Source organism: Phlebotomus papatasi, chromosome 2 (assembly GCF_024763615.1).
Source record: "Phlebotomus papatasi isolate M1 chromosome 2, Ppap_2.1, whole genome shotgun sequence".
NCBI lineage: Eukaryota > Metazoa > Arthropoda > Insecta > Diptera > Psychodidae > Phlebotomus > Phlebotomus papatasi.
Window position 1 is genome coordinate 90,557,984 of NC_077223.1, and position 22,269 is coordinate 90,580,252.

The 22,269-nt window shown below is 33.0% G+C and overlaps 1 protein-coding gene across 6 annotated transcripts in view; it reads right to left on the bottom strand.

Annotated features, from left to right (window-relative positions):
* Positions 1-4,069: 4,069 nt before the first annotated feature.
* Positions 4,070-22,269, bottom strand: part of LOC129802368 (protein ECT2) — an 85,107-nt gene continuing 66,907 nt past the window's right edge. The window contains exons 6-12 of one of the 6 annotated variants that reach the window (XM_055848120.1): positions 13,462-13,593; positions 13,026-13,382; positions 11,942-12,344; positions 11,696-11,856; positions 8,970-9,503; positions 8,750-8,881; positions 4,070-4,782 (exon numbers count right to left, since the gene is read on the bottom strand). In XM_055848120.1, coding sequence (XP_055704095.1) covers positions 4,672-4,782; positions 8,750-8,881; positions 8,970-9,503; positions 11,696-11,856; positions 11,942-12,344; positions 13,026-13,382; positions 13,462-13,593 — 1,830 coding nt within the window. In that variant the 3' untranslated portion in view covers positions 4,070-4,671. Of the gene's footprint in view, positions 4,835-8,745; positions 8,882-8,969; positions 9,504-11,695; positions 11,857-11,941; positions 12,345-13,025; positions 13,383-13,461; positions 13,594-22,269 lie in introns of all 6 variants that reach the window. The other 5 variants (XM_055848122.1, XM_055848121.1, XM_055848125.1 and 2 more) reach the window with 5 other exon arrangements.

A 22,269-nucleotide genomic window follows, 5' to 3' on the forward strand; every position in this document is an offset into this window, starting at 1 on the left:
ATTTATATTACTAAACCTAGCTTGACGCTTTTCCAAGACGAAGTTTATAATTACAAAGCAGAAAAAGAAGTGGTCGATCTCACGAGATGGAGCACTAAATGATTACTTCGCATTATTTTTGTATTGATACCGGTTATATATTGTATTAAACTTAAAAATCATCTAAAGATCATCCTAAAATTGAGATTGGTGCAATCGCGTTTGGGATTCCAAGACCTTTCAAATAATTCAATTCTTTATCAAATCCGATAAGAACTAGACGTTCTACAGTGAATTGTAACCTTAAAAATAATCAAAATGACGGTCTTGAAGTGGCACCGATGACCCACACAGAAGAGAGGTCACTAGGGACACTGAGAAAAAAAACTGGGATGCGATTAACTTTTTTCCCTCATAACTTTAACACTTTTTTGGTGTAAAAAATATATCAACATTTTTTAATGTTAATTTTACACCTTTTTGAAGGGTAAAATTAACATGAAAAAGGGTAACTTTAACCCCTAATACACCTAAAAAGCATAATATTTACACTGATTTCGGATCAATACTTCAGGGTAAAATAAACATTTCCGGAATGTTATTTTAACTTTTTCGAATTCCTTTCAGTGTACGACCCCGAGCTTTGTAATGACTAAATTTTTCCTATGTTTCTCAATAAATGTGACTAATCGCACCCACATTTTAAAAAACACGGAAAAATGCCCAGTTATTCAGAAACGAATTATGGGCATTTTCCTCTACTGGTTTTCGAGAAACGCACCCTATGTAGGATTTTGGTCCCATGAAAGATGCTGCAACGGGGGAATTCAGAATCAGAATTAACCATAAACTGGAGGACCTGTAAGGAGAACCCAATACTGTGGCCCCTATCTAGACGACAAGAATGAGCTTGTGTCATGTGCACCGGATGACACAAACCTCCCACAGCTACCCGGTTAACACAAGGTAAGCCGTTACTAACGCAATGCTATAATTAAAAGCATTGTCCAAACTCTTTAAAAATAGCTTTGTTCAGGTGCATAAAATAAGTCCTTAATAAGTAGTTATTAAGTCCTTAATTAAGATACTTCTTGGGCGACAGTAGTGACATCTGATGGCAAAAAATGGGACTCCTTAAAATTAAATCATTGAGTTAAGAACTTATTAAGTACTTAATGTGTTAGCCGGGATCGAATCTGGAGCCTGAGGGGGGGTCATACCAGAAAGAGATAGAAAGACGTAGTGGATGATGTCCTTAAAGAACTGGGTGTGCTTTGCTGCTGGCGGACGGCTGCGGACCGCCAAGAATGGTGAGGTATGATGGCGAAAGCCTTTTCTCTCAAAGGGCCATAGTACCAGCGTGTTATTAGTACTATCAATAACACACATCACACATCAATTTGTTCAACAGCATGTGTTAGTGTGGTTCAACAGTCGCACGGGCTGATCTGTGTGCAGGGGATATGATCCTAACGATCCTAACTGTGAATAGTCACTCTCTACTTGGGTGCAATTAGGAAACAGATGCAGGTCTACTCAAGAAAATCGAAGGACTGGGCACCCGAAAAAGTAAGACTGACAAAAGTAGACGAATAAAATCGACTGAGGTTCCATGGACTTAAACATCGTGAAAGTTTGTATAAAGGACGACAATTCCAGAATTGGGCTATAGTTCTGCCATTCCAGTGAAAAATTAAATTTTTAGCGCTTCATTGTACTCAAGTGCTTCTACATTATCGACATTACTTCTACTGATTCCTGTCTCGACTGTATTCCCCAGTCCATATCGTGGTTTAAAACCATAATGATGGTAATCCAATGATAAATGAGCACATCTAGCACTTTATTGTTTTCAAGTGCTTCTACATAATCAATTTTCTGTGTTTTAGTTCCTCTCACGATTATTTGGTGATTTTGGGTAAAACAATCGTGACAGGAACCAACACAAAGAAAAGTCAGAATCGTTGTTGCGGGTGACTTCGCACTCTGCTGTTCGTGAAACTTTTATTAATTCTAGCACTTATTGATAATCTTCGTCGATCCGGTCTACCATGTCAAAGTATATAGGGATATGGTATGTACCAAGTCAGGAACAATGATCCTCAAAAGGATACTTGTAGTTTCAGTAAAAGTCAATGAAATGCTAATACACTCAGTCCCGGGATTATGCACATTTTCGGGACCGTAAAAACGCGCGAAATGGCATTATGCATCCAGAATATTTGCATACCCGCAGGTGATTTCTTTTGAATGAATCGGCCTTCCCGCGGAGTAAAAGTAGTCAGAGCAAACATATTCAACTGTTTAAAAGAAATTCATCAACAAACAGTACTCTTTTTCAGAGTTCTTCAATAAATGGTTAGAATATTTAAAATTTTTACCTTAATAGAAGAAATAAAATTTTTATTCTGAAAAAGTAGCAAAATATTTTTTTAATTTCCCGCGTCACAAAATAGTATACATTCAAGCGTACTTTAAAAATACTTTTTTTCCCCTATTATCTTCGTAAGAACGCATGATTTATGTTATAAAGCTTTATTATAGGAGTATTTGACTAAAAATTATTCGTTTTTTTTTTGGGATGTAGGATAAAATGACCGAGATCTACAATATGGTATAGTCGCCATCTTGATTTGACATTTCTGTCCGCCATTTTGAATAAAAGTCAAAACAAAAATCTCATCCGATTGAGCTAAAATTTTAGTATGTTGTAGCTGATATCAAGTCCTTTTAAGAACATATATAAAATCCGACTTAGGTCAAGTGGTTCTCTAGATATAGGGGCTCTAAGTTCAAAATTTTGACACTTTCATGAAAACAGAACTACGGAGAGCCTTTTTTATCGAAATCATCACACAAAAGACAGTGCTATCGTTAGGCTATGAGATCTAACATACGAACAAAAAGAAAAGTAATGTTTTTGTTTATAACAGCATATTATTTGAATATCTGAAAAACTGTTTTTTGCAAATATGAAAAAATAAATAAATAAATAAATAAATGCACTTTTCGTTTATTTTTTAAATTATGTAAGAGTAAATAAATATATAAAATAAAAGCCTCAACCATTTTTAATGGTTACTGAGGCATTTCGTTTAGGTTTCAAGATTCAGGATTAGAAAATAAAGATTGCACAAATATGAATATTTCAAAATTATAAACTTTGAGCCTCTGTACCTAGGTAAATGCTTGATGTAGACTGAAACATAGATACGTTCTGAAAAGGTCTTGACATCAGCTACAACATACTAAAATTTCAACCCAATCGGATGAGTTTTAGATTTTGACAATTATTCAAAATGGCGGACAGAAACGTCAAATCAAGATAGCGACCATATCATCCTGTAGATCTGTGCATCTTACCCTTAGATGTGAAGATCTTCAAATAGTTGAAGATCTTGTTGAAGAAATTGTTGATTTTTTAGTATTTAAGTGCAACCCTTTTTTTCTTGATTTTTTTTAACATAGTAAAATTTTATAAAATTATTGCCAGTAGTGGCACAAAATCTATTCATTAACAAACAACTGAATACAAATTATTTTTACCCATTCACCCCCCTCCCTTTACTTTAACTATCCCCTTTTAGAGGGTAAAGTTGAAAAACAGCGAAAAAAATTGCAGTCACCCGTAACTCGACGGTAATGCAGAAGCACTCGAGAACAGTCATGTGCTAAAAAAATGTACAGGAGAAAGATTTTACTTTGTCAGTTTTTCAACATTTTATTGTTCTCAAGTGCTTCTGCATTATCGACTTTTCTTTGTATTAGTTTCTGTCATGACTGTTTGGCGGTTTAATCCCCGCAGCAAAGACTGGGCAAAACAGTCGTGACAGGAACCAAAAAAACAAAGAATAGTCGATAATACAGAAGCACTTAAGAACAGTAAAGTAATAAAAAAATGTTCAGAAGAAAAATGCCCTCTTTCATTTTTCATTAAAAAATCACTTTTGTCTGTTTTTTTTTACAAACCTTTTATTTTTCAGCTGTCATTAAGATTTCTTTGAGTATTTTAAATCTTGATGCTTACTGAAAATTCTGCATTGCCCTTTCAATTTCACGCAGAAACAAAGAAAAATCCAAAATCTCCGACTTTTTGCTAAAATTCAGAATATTTTAATGCATTAGTTATTATTTAAATTACATTATTTACATTTTACAATATTTTCTCCACTGAAACTTAAAATTGTAATCGTGCCAATTTATCTCAAAGATGATTCATGTAGTAGAAAAAAAAGATCATCTTAAATTTGTAATCAGAAAAAGATCACTTACATTACAAGAATGTTAAAAATTCTAATATTTCATCTTACTAAAAAAAAAGTTCTATAAATACATTATCGATTCACTCTTTACAAATGGATTCTTTTTTCAAAGTTTGTTTTTTTATTAAATTGAATTTTCTGCAAATATTTCACGTGTCGATTAATATAATCGCAATTTTTTTTTCACTCTCATCACGATTTTTCTTTCTTTCTTCATATCATAATATTCCTAAATTACTTTTGTGGTTTTATGACGTTTTTTCTTTCTGTGTGTGTCTTAAAAAAAAGAGATAATAAAAGAACAAATAGTTCTGTAAATTTATCAATACAATATTAGTTTTTTTTTTTTGACGTCTATCGCTATGTAATTATTCAATTGATAAATTCCCACTCAAGAAAACAGAGAATTTTTTCTGCTGCTGGAAAGCGATCAAATTCGTCGCAATCCCGCCATAATAGCATTTGCCTTTCTTGTTGGCTGAACTGACATTGGAGCCACCAAAGTCTCCTTCTTTGACACTTTCTCCTCCTCACCAATTTCCTAATCAAAGAGCAAAAGCATCATATATATTGCCATGCTTTTTGGCCTTCTTCTGGGATAGAAAATGAAGGAAAAGAAAGATGTGTGTTACTATAGTGTGCATTGTACTTGAGAGATAAAAATGTGCAGAAAGTATTTGTGATAAAATATGAGACAGTGTCAACGAGAGCTCAATTGAAAAATGGATCAAATTATACTCCTAAAACATTTTTAAAACGAAAAAAAAAAACTTAGATAAATGAGTTAGGGATGTTAAATGGAAGAAATATTTTTCTCACAAAATTACTGTAATTGCAGTTAAAATTACACTTGATAACTCAGATTAATTTTGCAATTTATTAACGAATTAAAAGAATTGCAAATTGTCCCAATTTTTTTGGCAAGGCTCGAATTCGTGACTTAGATACTATACCTCCAAAGTACTTTCGAATTTTACCGTCTACCGATTCATAACCGATTTAAACCGATTTGTCAAATTGATTGAATCACTTGAATCACTCAAATGTTTGTTCAAAATAACTGGCAAGGCTTCCCTTGTAAGACGTTTAAACTTATGACTTCCTTCGATGTTACATTTCCAAAATACTTTCTCATCATTTACTGCTTACCGATTCACAACCGATTTAAACCGATTTATTAAACCGATCGAATAACTTAAAAGATCGCCCGGTACAATTTTGTAGTAATTCAATTAATTTTCTGATTAAAAGGAGATATCAATTCATTACCGGTTCAAAACCGATTGGAACCGGTTCAAGATTGTTAGCAATTTCAAAACCTTTCCAACAGAACCAAAAATACTCCATTCGGTTGAGAAATACACTCTGCAGAGCATTTTAAAACCTTTTGCCTTGAAAAATCGTTATTAAGAATGATTAAACGGTATTTTGATACCAGTATATCCGGTATTGCTCAGACATGATCCATGTATTGTATGTCCAAAATGCACACTAGCCCAGAAATTGTATTAATAAATCCATGTTATTGTTCGTGCAGACTCAAATGTGACTAGGTGTAAAACTACTCATAGGGTGACGGCATAACTTGTGGCCTCCTGTCTTTACTTATGGCTTCCTCGTAAAAAACTTTACTATAGCACAAAATAATTACGAAAAACCTCTAAATGAAAAGTAGTTGATATGTTATGATAGCATATCTCTTTTTTTTTTGGTTTTCAAAATCATTTTCTGACAAACCAATACGACAAGACCAGAAGTAATGCCGCCACCCTATCATAGGCATCTCGAAAAAATATATATCGCACGTTTTGCAAAAAAATCATTTGTAAAAAAAAAACTAAAAAATCGTGCCGCGCGTGTTAAAAAGTCAACCAAAATGTTTTCTATTGTAAGTTTCCAAGCCTCATTTGGAGCATTTCAAGTACATTAAATTCGGTTTTATGCATCGATTGTAATTATTATATAGACAAATCCTAGACTAATTACGTCAGTTTCATCAACCGTCATCGTAACTACATTTACCGGATTCTAAATTGATACAAGAATTATTTCAGTGGACTGAAACTGATTATTATACAGCTGGAAACAAATTTCTGAAAAATTGCAAACATTTTATTTCATTCAAAATATCTACACTAAGAAAAATCCGAAAAAGTTAAAATAACATTCCGGAAATGTTTACTTTACCCTGCAGTATTGATCCGAAATCGGTGTAAATATTACCCTTTTTATGTGTATTAGGGGTTAAAGTTACCCTTTTTCATGTCAATTTTACCCTTAAAAAGGGGTAAAATTAACATTAAAAAATGTTGATATATTTTTACACCTAAAAAGTGTTAAAGTTATGAGGAGAAAAAGTCAATCGCACCCTCTTTTTTTCTCAGTGTAGGATGTAAATGAACTGACAGAAAGATGATCTGGCCGAAATATTGACCAAAATGTTCTCTATCATTTTTCCAGAGAACTTGACCTTATCGATTGCAATGGAGCCGAGATAATTCTTTTACTGCTAGAACTATACAGAGAGCAGTTATAATTTCTCGATTTTTTACCACCCAAATTTTCCACCTTCCACCCCCGGGACCACTTTTCTTAACATATCCTCGCATTTCAGACGATTTCTGAGAAATGGCGTCACGCTGTTTGTCTGTCTGTGCGTCTATCCGCGTGGCCGTTACCACGCCTAGAGCCCAAACGGTTAAAGATAGAAACTTAGAAATTTCCGGGAACCCCTTATAAGTTGACCCTAGGACCATTACCATGCCACTCATTTTCCACTCATGCTTTCTCTTCAAATAATACTAAAGCCATGTTTTTTTGGGATTACTCGAAAAGTCGTCGTATGATTTTCTTCATTTTCTTCCTAAGTTAAATAACTCAAAAATTCCATTGTGCATCGGGCTGAAATTTTAGTATGTTGTAGCCCTTGATTATACCTATCAAACAAAAAAAAAACTTAAGTCGATCTAAAACCCCTGACCCGAGCTATAAGGGGTCAAAGTTCGAATATTGACCGGCCTCTATCTCCGGTTCTAATTAACATAGCGACCTAAATTTTACCTTTTTGGTTTCGTCTCGATGAGCACTTTCAGATGGAAGTTCAAAAAGTCACCACAGGTGGCGCTGTGATAGCGCCAAAATTCATCGAAATTCAAAGTCACTTTTCTCAAAAACGGCATTGTGCAAGTTAATGAAATTTTAGTATGTTGTAGTCCAGTCTAGGACGTTTCCAAAATGGTGCAAATGTGCGCTGTGGTTAAAACAGAACCGGAGATATGAGGGGTCAAAGCTCACGAAATTCAAAAAATCATATCTCCGGTTCTATGTGACCGATTTTGATGAATGAGGGCTTAAACGAAAGATCTCACCAAATGCTACAACTTTCTAAAATATTTGAACTTCGTGGGACCAACACCAGGGGCGCCACAGTTGAAAACCCTATTTCAATATCACATAACCTCAATTATCTCGACTGTCGCTGAACCAATTTTGATGATTACTTCGACATAATTGTAGAGGACATTTGTCTCTACATTTCGTCCATACATCATTTTCCGGTCAGACTACGCTATCACTCCGATTTTGCCGTTTAAGTGTGAAAAAATTGATTTTTCCCATAATAACGCTTTGAATCCACTCAGATGCCAATTTGACTACTTCTTCTCGACCAAGACACTTAAAATAGGGTTTTAAATGGAAAGTCCCACAAAATACAACAATTCTTTGATATAGTTGAAGTTCAACAAATGAACACTTGGGGCACTCTGGATGAAGAAACGAGTTAAGAAACAAAAAACCTCGCTTATCTTGGCTTCTGAGTAATCGATGAGATCAAGTTCTACGGCAAAATTATAGAGAACATTCTAGTCTACATTTCACCCATATATCACTTTTGTGCCAGTTCATCCAAATCCTTGATATTTTGGTTTAAATACAAAATTTGTATAATTTCACGAATTTGATTCAAGATAACTGAATGGCGTCTCCCAACTTCAGCTCCAAATCGAATTTGCATGCACTCCGAGTTAGCTCACATTAAGAATCTCACCTACATAAGCCGGTTAGGATTATCTGTCCCTTTTTTTAATTAGTTGTTCCAATTATAAAATAATACCAAGAAAATCAATAAAATGTTGCAGAAATCTTGATAATGTACTTGAAATCAAAGGATAAAAAAGAGAAAACAAGTAATCAAGAACTGAAATAATATTTAATCATAAATTATTGATAATCTATCATTAATCTTAATTTTGCTCCAAGTGGATTTAATAATTGAGGGAAAACCTTTGTGAAGGTTAAATTTTTAATGTTTATTCTTAGAAGAAATTGCTTTTTAAATAAATTAAATGGAATGAATGAATTTCAAATAAAACGGTTCCTAAAAAAAATTATGGATAAATTCTGCTTTTTTATTTGAAAAATAAATATTTATGTTAGCTATTTTATTTTTCATTTGAGCTCTCGCAGAAGAATGAAGAGAATGAAGGTGAAAGAGTGACAATACCTACGTTAATATTGTTACAACTGGCCAATTTCATCTGCGCCAGCTGCGAAGCAGGAGTCAGAGAATTTGTCATCATGGTGGAAACAGCCCTCTTCAGCTTCGATGGTGTCTTATTGAAGGAGAACGCCCTTCCAACCTGTTTTCCCCAAAAATTAATTTAAAAAAAAAATCATCATCCTGAAATCATTTTTCTTCAAAATTAATCAAAAGAAAAAAATCTTTACCTTGAGTCGCGTTCTCGTGGCAAATTTAAATGCCTTTGACAGGGTACCAATGTTCAAGTCACTGATGTCAATACTGAGCTCCGTAGAGTCCACACTGGCCAGAAACTGTTCAGCATCGGCCCTGCAGGAATTCTCTGCCAGTTGCTTGCACAAACTCCGCAGATACATTGTCTTGTCCACCTCTTCCTCATTTATACTGAAGTAGTACTCCTTGTCTTTGTTCTCCTTGCTCAATCGACAGCTCAGAGCAAAAGCCCTCGGACTGTCCCTGATATCCACAACATAGCGAATGGAACTGAGTGAGATGAGTTTAATGTGTTTGTATGATTTGACTTTGGTCGTCACATTGAGACCATTCATCGTTGTACTGGGCGATTTGGCATTGTTGAAGCCTCGCGAACGCTTCTTGCAGACCTCAATGTTGTCCGTAAAGAGGCACAGCATCAAGGAATCACCACGGCCGCTCAGTTGATCTGAGAGTTCGGTGACTTCGCACTTGGACACGAGACTCCGTTGAGCCGAAACAAGATCAGGCTTCAAGAACACAAAAAAATTTGATTTTGAAGCAAAACCTTAATATCCTTAAATAAGATAAAATAATTGCTATAATATAATAATAATAAGATAAAAAAAATTGCTTTGCGAACGAAAATGAGGAGATCGGCATTGTGAGTCGTTACTAGGGTTAGGGGAATTTTTTACATTTTACATCATATTTTTTTTACATAGTAAAAAAATCCTTTAACATGTGCTACATTTTTAACATGTAAAATTAAAATGTAAAAAATGTTAAATTGATTGATACCCATCAAATATAAAGTTCAATTTTTATTTACTCAATCAAAGATTTCGCTGTAATCAGTAAAATATTTTGCGGCTTTTTTTCTGTAAAGCTTGTCGTCTAAAATGCATGATGAAATTTACTGGCAATCCCAATTCAAATTCGTTTTTTAATAAAATCTATTCGAAAGCTGTGAGTATTTTATATTCAATATTAACCGTTTTATGTTGAAGCTGTGCGTTCTTTATTTGCAATTTCAACCCTTTCGTGTTGAAGCTATGAGTGTAATACACACAAGTGAAATCATTTTAAGCTTAAGTTGTGCGGGATTTGAACATACTCTTAACCGTTTTATGCTGAAGCAATGCCGGTTCTATGACTTTAATCATATTTAACTTAAGTAGTGCGAATCTTTTGGAAGTTGACGACGCGACGTGTGGATTGAAGATACATCCGAGAGACAATACCAGTTAGAATATACTAAGAACATCGACTTCAGGGAGGGTGTGACAAAAGATCCATTAGAAATTCTCGGGGAAACATCAACTGCTACAACTGACATCCACAATGATGGCTAAGAAGCCTCTAAGGAGCAAAAGCCAGTACTAAGTTTCCTAAAAACTCATGTTTATTTCCCAAAAGATTGAAATATAAGTAAGGTGAAAAAGGGACGAGCACTGTCACCGATTTTAACGAGCGACGAAGTTCTACCCATCCAGGAGGAGAAAAAAAAAGGATGCGATCAGGAAAATGGAAAAAAAGAACAAAGAGAAACCGAGAACTACAAAAAAATTAAAAGAAGAAATACGTGAAAAACTAGAATTAGATTGGAAAAAAGGAAGAGAAATTACGAATTTAAGAAGAAAAGGCGAGTATGAGGATACTAAAAATGTCATCTAAAAAAATGATTAAATGAACTGTTTTCTTAATCACTTAGTGTTTGTCTCCAATTGGAAAATTTCCCTTATCTCCATTTAGATTAAATTGTTTCCAATAGTAGCATTTTGCACTTGTTTATTTTTCTTGTATTAAAGTATTTTTCAAACTCAATTCAAAGAATTTGCACTAAATAGTAACATTCTAGAAGAGTCAAGGAGCAAATTTATGTAATTTTCTTCGGAAAAAAAATTAATTTGATATGTTGAATCTTGTGTCAAAGTTAAAGCGTCTGGAAATGGTTTTGAATTAGGACATTTACGCTATTTTTGATAATTTTTTTTAATATTATGTTTCTGAATGAAACAGTGAATAATTCTATGGATTTAGAAGAAATAAAAAAGAATTTCAGCAGTCCAAAAACAAACGTTTAAGTAGCACTCTACGGAAAACGATCCAGTTATCCCACCTTACTATAATTGTTTTTTTTTTTAAGATTTATATTTTTAAATATTACAGGAAATTTTTAAAGTATTCTAATTTTTTTTCTGTAGAAAAATAGGAAAGAGGTTGAGGTAAAGTTTCTTAAAATCTCAAGAAAATAATCGTAGATTGTAAAAACTAAAAATTAAAGAGGAGGAATTAAGGTAGATTCTTTAAGTAAAATATACTTTATAATTTCGTAAAAATTACGTAATTATTACCAAGTATTTATTACAGTCCTTTAAGGAGTATATACAAAAATTAAAATTATTTAAGTTTCTAATATTTAAGTAAAATTACCTAGATTGTAAGTAATCGTAATAACTAGAAAATTACGCTGTCCTAGCCTTCATTCTTAATTACTTAAAAACTGTTACTTGGGATATTCAAAGAAATTCAATTAAAAAAAATATAATGTAATCATGTTTGAAACTGCTTTGCACTCTAATCCTCAATGAGTTTTATAGAAAAATTCTTCATTTGAAAAAATAACAAACTAAAGAGGTGAAGAGTGGAGTAATAAAAAAAAATTGCACAAAATTCCTGTAAGTAATAAAATGAAGAAAAAATAATGAATTTTACTTACTGGGCAATTATCGATATCGTTGAAAATATCAAACATGGCCAATTGACCCTCCGTCTTCCTTTTATCTTCATTGATGTACGTCATGACTTCCTTAATAGCTCTCAGAGCTTCCTCCAATTTTTTCGCGTCTGGATTGCTCTTTGGTGTATGTTTGAGAATGTCTGTCAAAAAGGTAAAAATTAAGCATTTATGCCACATTCAAATTTTTTGGATAAATGCTAAAAAAAAAAAAGGAAAGAAACCCACCATTTATTAGAAGACTAATACTTGGCAATCTCTGTACTGGGCGAATCATCAGATCCTGGAGGGATTGTCTTCCACATTCAGGTTTTGCCTGATTTATTTTGAGAAATGCATGAAATCTGGGTTTTTGATTATCACAAAGAACAAGGGCATCCTTCATTTGTTCGAAGAAATTCACATAAGGCGGATAAGCCTTTATTAAATCATCCCGATGATCGAGAATAACTTTACCAATTAGACATTCTTCTGCCCAATTGGCCTGAAGCTCCTTGATGGAATTCAGCATTTTCCAGTGGACATCGTGAATTGGCTGAAAATTGCTGAAAATCGCTCTAATCTCTGATTTATTGAGCAGAGCATCACTGGGATTTGTGTCTGCCATCTTTTCCAATGGTTCCTTGAACAACTGCAAAGAATATTTCATGTTTTCTAACGTCTCAATTAACCTCGTTCAAAAATAATTTTAGGCCACGCCCACTTCAGAAATTAAGGCCAGTAAAGCTATTTTTTTTAATTTGCAGATTTTTTGTGGCATTCTAGAAGAAGATTACTCCCACAAATTGAATAATTCGCAAGATCTGAAGCCTGATTGGCTTTCGATCTTGAAGTCCCTTTATAAGCCACGCCCACATAAGTCTCTTATTTAAATAAAAAGTTTATCAAATTGTAGAACACAAATTTTTTAAATATAAAAAGTACAGCTTATGTAATGTTCCTGAATTTTACTTAGCCAAAGGAATAAGTATAGGTCAAAGTTTCAGAAAAGGGGCGTGACTTAAAATTCATTGACATTTCTCAACTAAAAAAAAAATCAAATTCCCGTGAAAATAATTACACTGAAAGAAATCCGAAAAAGTTAAAATAACATTCCGGAAATGTTTATTTTACCATGAAGTATTGATCCGAAATCAGTGTAAATATTATGCTTTTTAGGTGTATTAGGGGTTAAAGTTACCCTTTTTCATGTTAATTTTACCCTTAAAAAAGGTGTAAAATTAACATTAAAAAATGTTGATATATTTTTACACCTAAAAAGCGTTAATCGTACTCCCATTTTTTTTCTCAGTGTAAAGAATTCACATCTTACCTTAACAATTGTGTCCAGGATTCCCACATAATTCGACTCTGTCTGGCAGAAATCGAGAAAATGATTGAAACGCATCGACTGTTTCTTATTTGACGGAGGAACTTCGGGTGGTGTTTCCGTTTCCGGAATCACCTTGCTCACATCATTCTTATCCGGACTCGTTGTACATTCCAGGAAACTTCCCGAAACGGACAACAATCCAGCATCTGACACTGAAGATCGCCTCTTACCCAATCCCAGAGGTGTCAATTCCTCTTTAATTGTCCGTGACAGACGCTTCCTCTTTCGCTTATTGAACGTCACCGGCAGAGAATCTCGCCGATCACTGCAGGGAGTATTGGCTATGCTGTCCAGATACTACACACAAAATATTTTGGGTTTTTTTTTATCAAATATCCTAAAAGAATTTTTGTTTCGAAAGAAAATTCAAACATACATCATCAAATCTGTAATCCATCTCGTCGGCAAATCCATTCTGAATGGTATACCAGAACCAGTCGGCTTTCAGAATGTGAGTCTTGGAGTTTTTTACATCCAATTTTGTATGCACGGCATGTTCATCCACAATCTAAATATCATAGTTTCATTTATTATTTTTCTTTTGTAGAAAAATGCTTTAAATAGATTTTTTTAGAGATTTATAGTGCTATTCCAATTAAAAATAAAAAGGGTAAATCTTGAAAAGTTTTTAGTACTTTACTGTTCTCAAGTGCTTCTGCATTATCGACTGTTTTTTGTGTTAGTTCGTGTGTCGACAGTTTCAAAACCACCAAACAGTCATGAAAAAAACCAGCGAGAACAAAAGTCGATAATATAGAAGCACTTAAGAACAGTAAAATACTGAAAAACAAATGTACATGTTTTAGCATTTTACTGTTCGTAAGTGCTTCTGCATTATCGATTTTTTTTTGTTTTGGTTCCTGACACGACTATTTGGTGGTTTTAAAACCCGGCAAGTACTGAGGAAAGCAGTCTAGACAGAAATCAACACGAAAAAAGCCGATAATGCAGAAGCACTTGAGAACAGTAAAGTCCTAAAAAAAATATTCATTTTTAATTGAAATAGCACTTTTAGTCCTCAATTGTCATTCAAATGCAAAACATTGATCTACTAAGAAAATATCTTAATTGTTCTGAAGGGCAATTGAGGGCTAAGTCAAAACGAAATTGCTAAACGAATAAATCAATTTATAAATAAATGTTCAAACTAGATTGCTGTAGTTCGAGTCGTCCAGACTACAAAATTAAACTGAATCAAATTATTTATGAGTTATTTCGCAATTGATTGTCACGCACAGATTTTCTTACAATCAATGTTGGTACACATAATATATAAAAAGAACATTGCATTCTACATTTGATTCAATAAATAAATTAAATAAGAAAATAATTCGTGTAAACTGTAAGCTTTCTCGGAAGATAATAGTCCATTAATATTTAATTAAAAAGAAAAATGAAATGTCATAAAAATCAGAGATTTTCTGTAATTTACTTAATCACATCGAACAGACTGGGCTTTTTTACATGGTCATTGCTTTTTTACTCCTTCATTGCTTTTTTACACGTGGAAAAAATATCCAAAAAATTGAGTCATCAAACCAATTTTTGCATCAATTTGATCTTTTTCCGTTCTCTGAGACAATATTCTGTAAAAAGAAAATGATATTTTAGTAAATTTAGCCAAATTTAAATACCTTGAACAAAAAGCAAAAAGCAATTGCCCGGTCAATTGCTTTTCCTTGACAATTCCATATCACATAGTCCGTTAACATTCTCTATTTAAATTCACTGTTCGAAATTTCATCGACCACCATCGAAATCAGCTGATGCCAGAAAAAATCAAAACAAAGGAAATTTTATTCATAAAACTCTTGTAAAAACTTTTGAAATGTATTTAAAATGAGTCTAGGCATTAGTGAAATTAATGTTTAGTATAAAATACATGTGAATAATGTGAATAATGTGTTTTGAACAATTTAAAATATTTCCCGCCTTGTACATTTTACTTACACTGGATGGCGCTGTTCTCAGTTAGTTTTCTAATCAAAAACAATGAAGGTGTCATATTAGCATTGAACAGACTGGGCCATTGCTCTTTTAATCGATTTTCAAAGAAGCAATGGAGAAGTGATATGACACCTTCATTTTTTTCGATCAGATAACTCACTGAGAACAGCGCCATCCAGTGTAAGTAAAATGTAAGTAAAATGGGAAATATTTTCAGTTGTTCAAAACAATGTAATTCACATTATTCACATGTATTTTATACTAAACTTTAATTTCACTAAGCCTAGACTCATTTTAAATGTATTTCAAAAGTTTTCACAAGAGTTTTATGAATAAAATTTCCTTTGCTTTGATTTTTCCTGGCATCAGCTGATTTCGATGGTGGTCGATGAAATTTCGAACAGTGAATTCAAATAGAGAATGTTAACGGACTATGTAATATGGAAGTGTCAAGAAAAAGCAATTGACCGGGTAATTGCTTTTTGCTTTTTTTTTCAAGGTATTTAAATTTGGCTAATTTTACTAAAATATCATTTTCTTTTTACATAATATTGTCTCAGAGAACGGAAAAAGATCAAATTGATGCAAAAATTGGTTTGATGCCGCAATTTTTTGAATATTTTTTCCACATGTAAAAAAGCAATGAAGGAGTAAAAAAGCAATGACCATGTAAAAAAGCCCAGTCTGTTCGATGTGATTCACTTCTCCATTGCTTCTTTGAAAATCGATTAAAAGAGCAATGGCCCAGTCTGTTCGATGCTAATAGGTCACCTAAACAAAAAAAACTAACTTTTTTGAGGTTTACCTCAATATAACCTCACATTTTTAAAAACAGCCGTTATGGGTGACTTTGCCCCCGTTAAAGAAATATCAAAAATCAATAATTTCTTTAAAAAAAACAACAATTAAGGTCTTCATACCCAAGGGTAATATGCTCGAGATATCCAATATGGTCACGATCTTGATATTGACGTTTTTGTCCGCCATTTTGAATAACTGTCAAATGTAAAACTCATTCGATTAGGCTGAAATCTTAGTATCTTGTAACTGATATCTAGACCTTTTTCGAACATTTACATAATCCGACCTAGTTCAAGCGATTGCTTAGGTACAGAGGTTCAAAGTTTGGAATTTTGAAATTATATTTCCCCGATCTTTATTAATTAATCTTGAGTACCAGGAGCTTAAACGAAGTGCCATAATTAACACCAAAATAGTTAAGTGTTTTATTTTATTTTTTTATTTATATTAACTCTTACAAACTTGGAAAAATTAAACAAAAAATCATTTACTTTTTTATTTTTTCATCTTCACTGGTAAAAATGAAAGGATCACCGAGGATCCTTCAAAAGTATCTTTGTTTTGACACGTATTTAACTCCGGAATAAATGATTAAAAACAATGAAAAAGTCACATTTGGAGTTTGCTCAGATAAAAGGAATATGTTGTGTGTAAGAAGTTTACGATTAAACACGTTTTATCGTGATAAATTTACATAAAAAATTTCAAGAGACACTAGTGATCCTTTCAAAGGATCAAATATAATCCATCCTTTTGAAAATGAATATGATCCAATTTGATCCTTTAATTTTTACCAAGTGTTCGTAACAACATTTTTTCAGATCTTTTAATAATAACTATCCAAAGACACAACTAGCCAGAACAATCGGAGAGCCAGTTGGTATAAGAAAGACCATCCGGTTGCTCTGGTTAGTAGTATTTTCAGATACTACAATATGCTGTTATAAGCAAAAACATCAGGGGTGACATGATAACTTGTTTTCGATATTATCGACTGTCGATTCTGAAAAATTTAAACGATAGCTGCACTTCCTGTAACTAATACAGATATTTATTAACAGTCACATTTTGTTTAGAATGTCACAATTATTAGTTCAACAATGCGTAAAAAGTCGACATTCATTTAATCTAACAGATATAGATTTATCGATACTATCCATTCGATAGTGTCGAAAAGTTATCATTCCACCCCAGTTTTCTTTTAGTTTGTTTTTTGGATCTCATTATTTAACGATAGTACAGTCCTTCAGTCCTTCCAATCCAATAAAGGAAACACCTCTTAGTACTGTATTCATGAGACTGTCAAATTATCAACTTTCAGCCCCTATATCTAGGCAATTTCTGAACCAAGTTCGTAGTATTTATATGTTCTGGAACGGTCTTGAAATCAGCTACAACATACTAGAAACTAGAATTTCAGCCCAATCGGACAAGTTTTTGGTCATGACAATTATTCAAAATGGACGACAGAAACGTCAAATCAAAATGACAACGACGCTATCTTGTACATCTCAAGAATATTACATTAAATTCTCATATAATTATTTACTACTCTGAATCCGCGTTTAGAATTAGATTTTCATGTAACTTTTTGACGGAGTAGATTTTTGGAAAAATACCAATGTTTACATTTTATTGACTATCACTAAAACTACAAGTATCCTTAGCGGATTCTTGTACGCTACTTTGCACATAATATATTCCTAATGAAGTCGAACAATCCAGAAACATTTCAAATGGGCTGTACCTATAAAAGTTTTCAGGATTCAACTTCCAGTTATTCAAGATTTAAAAAATTGTAAACCACTTATTTTGAAATGACCATATTATCAACCAAAAATTCCTAATAAAAGCATAGCAGGAATTTTTATAGGTTAGGGGAAACTGGGCACCACCAAACACGGGGTAACACCAAACACTAATTCTTGCTTCTAAACTACTTGAACTAGTATCTCGACCATTTCTTCAGTTAAAAAACATACCTATAATGCCTATAGAATTCGAATATCTTATTAAATAATCTCAGTGTTTAGTTCTAACCCGTGTTTGGTGGTGTCCCATTTTCCTCCACGCCCAATATAACCTACAATTTTTACAACTAGAACTTAAGTTCTTTGATTTAAGGAAGTCCAATTTTCATATATTTGATTAGCACTTTTTGTTCGAGAACTGCTGACCCGTCAGCAAACTTTCGCTAATCGACTCAGCAGAACAATATGCTGAAAATGCTACTTTTTTTTTAGATAACTGTGCTAGCTGAATTAGCTTAAAAAGCAGCGTTTTCAGCAGATGGGTGACATTAGCTCTAAAAAATGTAACCAGTTTTAGTGTAATTTTTTTCCTGTTTTCGTACACATTTCACGAGATATCTCCAAAACTACGTAGGTTGCCATTTTAAGGCTTTCGGTTGCCTATTCTTTATTAAATTGGCTTTTATTTTGTATTTGTATTATTTGCTAATTCATTCTACAATGACAGAGAACAGCTAATAAACTCAAAAGTTTTTTCGGCTCGCTAGAAACATATGAGAAACATAGGAAACGTCATGCGCCTGGGTTTCAGCATATTTTTGCAGAATCGATCAGCAAAAATATGCTGACTGGTCAGCAGTTCTCGGACAAAAAGTGCTCACTAAATATACGGATATGGCATTACTTTGCAAGTGTCGTTTTAAGGTTAGCAGAATCCAGCTGAAAATACATATATTTTCAGGGGAATTGAAATAGGTTAGCATTTGGTGCTCGCTTGTTTGGCACATTATTGCTCCTTTGCTTTCGAGATGATGTCCATATAACCTCAAATTCTAACTTATTGGCGAAATAACACACTAAGAAGCTCAATGTACCATTTTATCAATTGCGCATTTTCCTTTTGTTAAAAATTAATTTGTAGTCTGAAGATTCGTAAACAGCTTAAATAAGAGGTTATGTTACAAAATAAGGTTATGTCTAGAGATAACCTAAAATTGTTTACGTATTTTCTATAAAATTACAGAAAAATATGCATCTAATAATTTTCTAAAAATTGGAAATGTCTGCTGACTGTCTAAGGTTAGTTTTCGACCATCAAAAATCGCGGGACATTTCTAACGGAACACGAAGGGCCATTATTTCAATTAAATGAATTTGTTAATTAAATTCTACAATTATGAAATATACAAAAAGCTGAATAGCAATATTTCAGCGTATTCTAAGCATTTTAATTTAAAAAAAAAAACAATAATTTTCAGTTATGAAAAAATTGTGTAAAAAGTGAAAACCTAACCAAGAATGATGGATTCCTGAGTTTAAAGATCTCTGAATCAAAATGATTATGCAAATCTTTTTATTAGGTTTTAACTTGCTGAAATTTACTATAAAACCAGTATCCGATTGAAAAAATAAGCCCTTCGTTTATTGAAACAGCGTTTATTGAGGTTATGTCAATTTCACCATAACCTCACTTTGCAACTTAACCTTTTATTCAGAGTATTTTTTTTTATTAAAACTGAATACGAGAGACACATTAAATTCTGAAATTCATTTGATATTGTTTTTTTTTACGAATTTTACTGAAAAAATCGTTATGTTAATATTTATCAAAATATTTCTTGAGTGAAAACTCTCACCATAAAGCAATTAAGTTTTACCTTATACAATACCATTGTCTCATTTTTGGGAATTTCCTGTCCCAAATTAATGAATGACAACTTTATTAGAATGAAATTTCTCATGTATCTCTTGTATTTTCAAAAAAAAAAATTAAATAAAAAATAAACAAGATAGAAGTAGTGGCTGAAATATGAAACATTTCACAATTCTTTATGCACCAATCAAAGTTTCTTTTTTGTTTTCTTCTGTCCAAAATACAAATGTGTGTCTCATGAAAAAATGGCAGCACAATTTAATTAAGTTCAAAATTTGTATGTTATTTTAGCAATGTATTAATAAACATATAAAAAAAGTGTGGGTGCTGTGTGAATGTGAAAAATGTGCTAAAATGAAGACAAACTTTTTAAATCAACAAGAAAAAAAAAACACAACAAATATGTAAAATATATGCAACAGTTACAATATTCAGCCACCACCATATTTATTTATTTAATTATGATTATTTTTTTTTAAATAGAAACCCGAAAATTAATAAGCGCGAGAAAGTCATGCAAGAAATAATATTTGCTGGTCATCATATTAAAAAAAAGGGAGAAAGGTTTAAAAAAAATAAAATATTTCACACCTATGAAACATGAATGGAAAAATTACAACAAATACAGACAGCAAATAAAAGGCAATCCAACATATTTCAGTGATAATTTTGATAGCATTGCAAGTTATTTTTCCACCAAGAGTTTCACTCTCTTGGACACAAATGAATTAGAAAGTACTTTAATGGTGTGATAAATAAGTGAACAACTGAAAATATTTCTCATAAAAATCGGCATTAAAATGTGCTGCCATATTTACCAGTTTTCCGTCTCTTTTTTAAACAATATTATTTTCGATGAATGATAGAGTTTAACGTATGAATCTTCTATTTGTGAATTTTACATCACTTTGCCTGATGATGGCCAAATGGAAAAAATAGCTTTTTTTTTAAATTTGGTTGCCCAAAACATTTTTGCATGAAAACACCCGTTTTTGCTGGTTATTTCCTCGCGAGCTTATGAATTTCCGGATTTTGCCACATTATTCCCAGAATCTCTTTTTTTCACAATATGCAGCATATTTAGTGAATCTCATAAAAAATAATATATGTCACTAATTCAGATTTTCCCCAGGTTTAAAAGGAAAAATTTAAAAATGTGATTTTTCTCCGTTAAACCGTAATTTAACCTCTATATTCAAGCAATAAATAAAAGCTCAATATTGCTTATACAGTGTATCATGCGGAGTGAAATATTTTGCATCAACAAATTGAAAAAAATAAGGATCAATAGCATATTTAATTAAGTTAGTATCATATGCTATTTTTGTTTTTTAATCTATGATCCTGTATTTTAGAAAAAAAACTTATAATTTCGTCAGAATTTTTCATTTGCACCGTAATCTAGGCAAAATTATTTTTTCAATTTTGAAATTATTTTCCAAAAATCTCAATTGACAAATGAAGCGCGAGACGCCATCTTTGGCGCCATGTATCTCCGGCCAGGAATTTTTTTTGGGCGAAAAAAGAATAGGGGTATACAGTAGAGTCTCGCTATAGTCCATATTTGGTTCCAGATTTGACACTTGGGTCGCACTATAGTCCATATCATTTTTTAAAATTATCAACGACTTTTAGTATTGAAATTGTTCGACGGCTTCCACTTTCTTTGCGATTGTGGTACTTGTGCTCGCTCTCATCATTAAGGATCGCAATTATCACAACTACTTAATTAAGTTTGCCAAAAATATTAAAATAATTATGATAACATTGCATGTCGCGTACTAAAAAACATAACCTCAGTGATTTGAAATCAACGGTCGATAAATTGTGGACTATAGAGCGATGGCCTATAGCGAGACTCTACTGTATTATTAGGTGAGATTCTTAACAATCTCACCTACTATAATCCTAACAAAATTTCATGTCGTCCGATCGACCTCAAACTTGGCCAAAATGTGTTTCAGCACTTCCTGATCACGAATATATATGTGGCTATTTTACGTTCCCGGCCGGCCGGCCGGCCGGCCGCTCTTTGGAGCTTAATAGCTCCTAAACTAAAAAAGATATCGACTTGCGGTTTTCGGCAAAGGTTATATATCGGGTGAAAATTGCAACTTGGTGCATAGACCCCCCACCCCCCACCCCTCCTTCCGCCATTTTGAAGACCCCCCTTTTTTTGTTTTCTCAATAGCTCCGCCCCTATGGCATTCAGCGGACTCAAATTTTAGTATATTATAGCTGGGCCTTAGAGCTTTCCATCAATACCAAACTTAAGGTCCCCCGACCCCCCTGACCCGAGCTATAAGGGTCCAAAAAAAATTTCTTAAAATGGCCATAACTCCGGTTCTAATTGTCAGAATTTAAAAAGTGAGGGCTTTTTGGAAAGCTCTCGTGAAATGCCACTTCCCCTTCTAACATCGAAAGTTCATAAAACCACCGCTAGGGGCGCTTTTTTTAAAAAGAAAATTTTTAAATCTTAAAAGTTAAATAACTCAAAAATTCCATTGTGCATCGGGCTGAAAATTTAGTATGTTGTAGCCGTTGATTATACCTATCAAACAAAAAAAACCTTAAGTCGATCCATAACCCCTGACCCGAGCTATAAGGGGTCAAAGTTCGAACATTGACCGGCCTCTATCTCCGGTTCTAATTAACATAGCGACCTAAATTTTACCTTTTTGGTTTCGTCTCGATGAGTACTTTCAGATGGAAGTTCAAAAAGTCACCACAGGTGGCGCTGTGATAGCGTCAAAATTCATCGAAATTCAAAGTCACTTTTCTCAAAAACGGCATTGTGCAAGTTAATGAAATT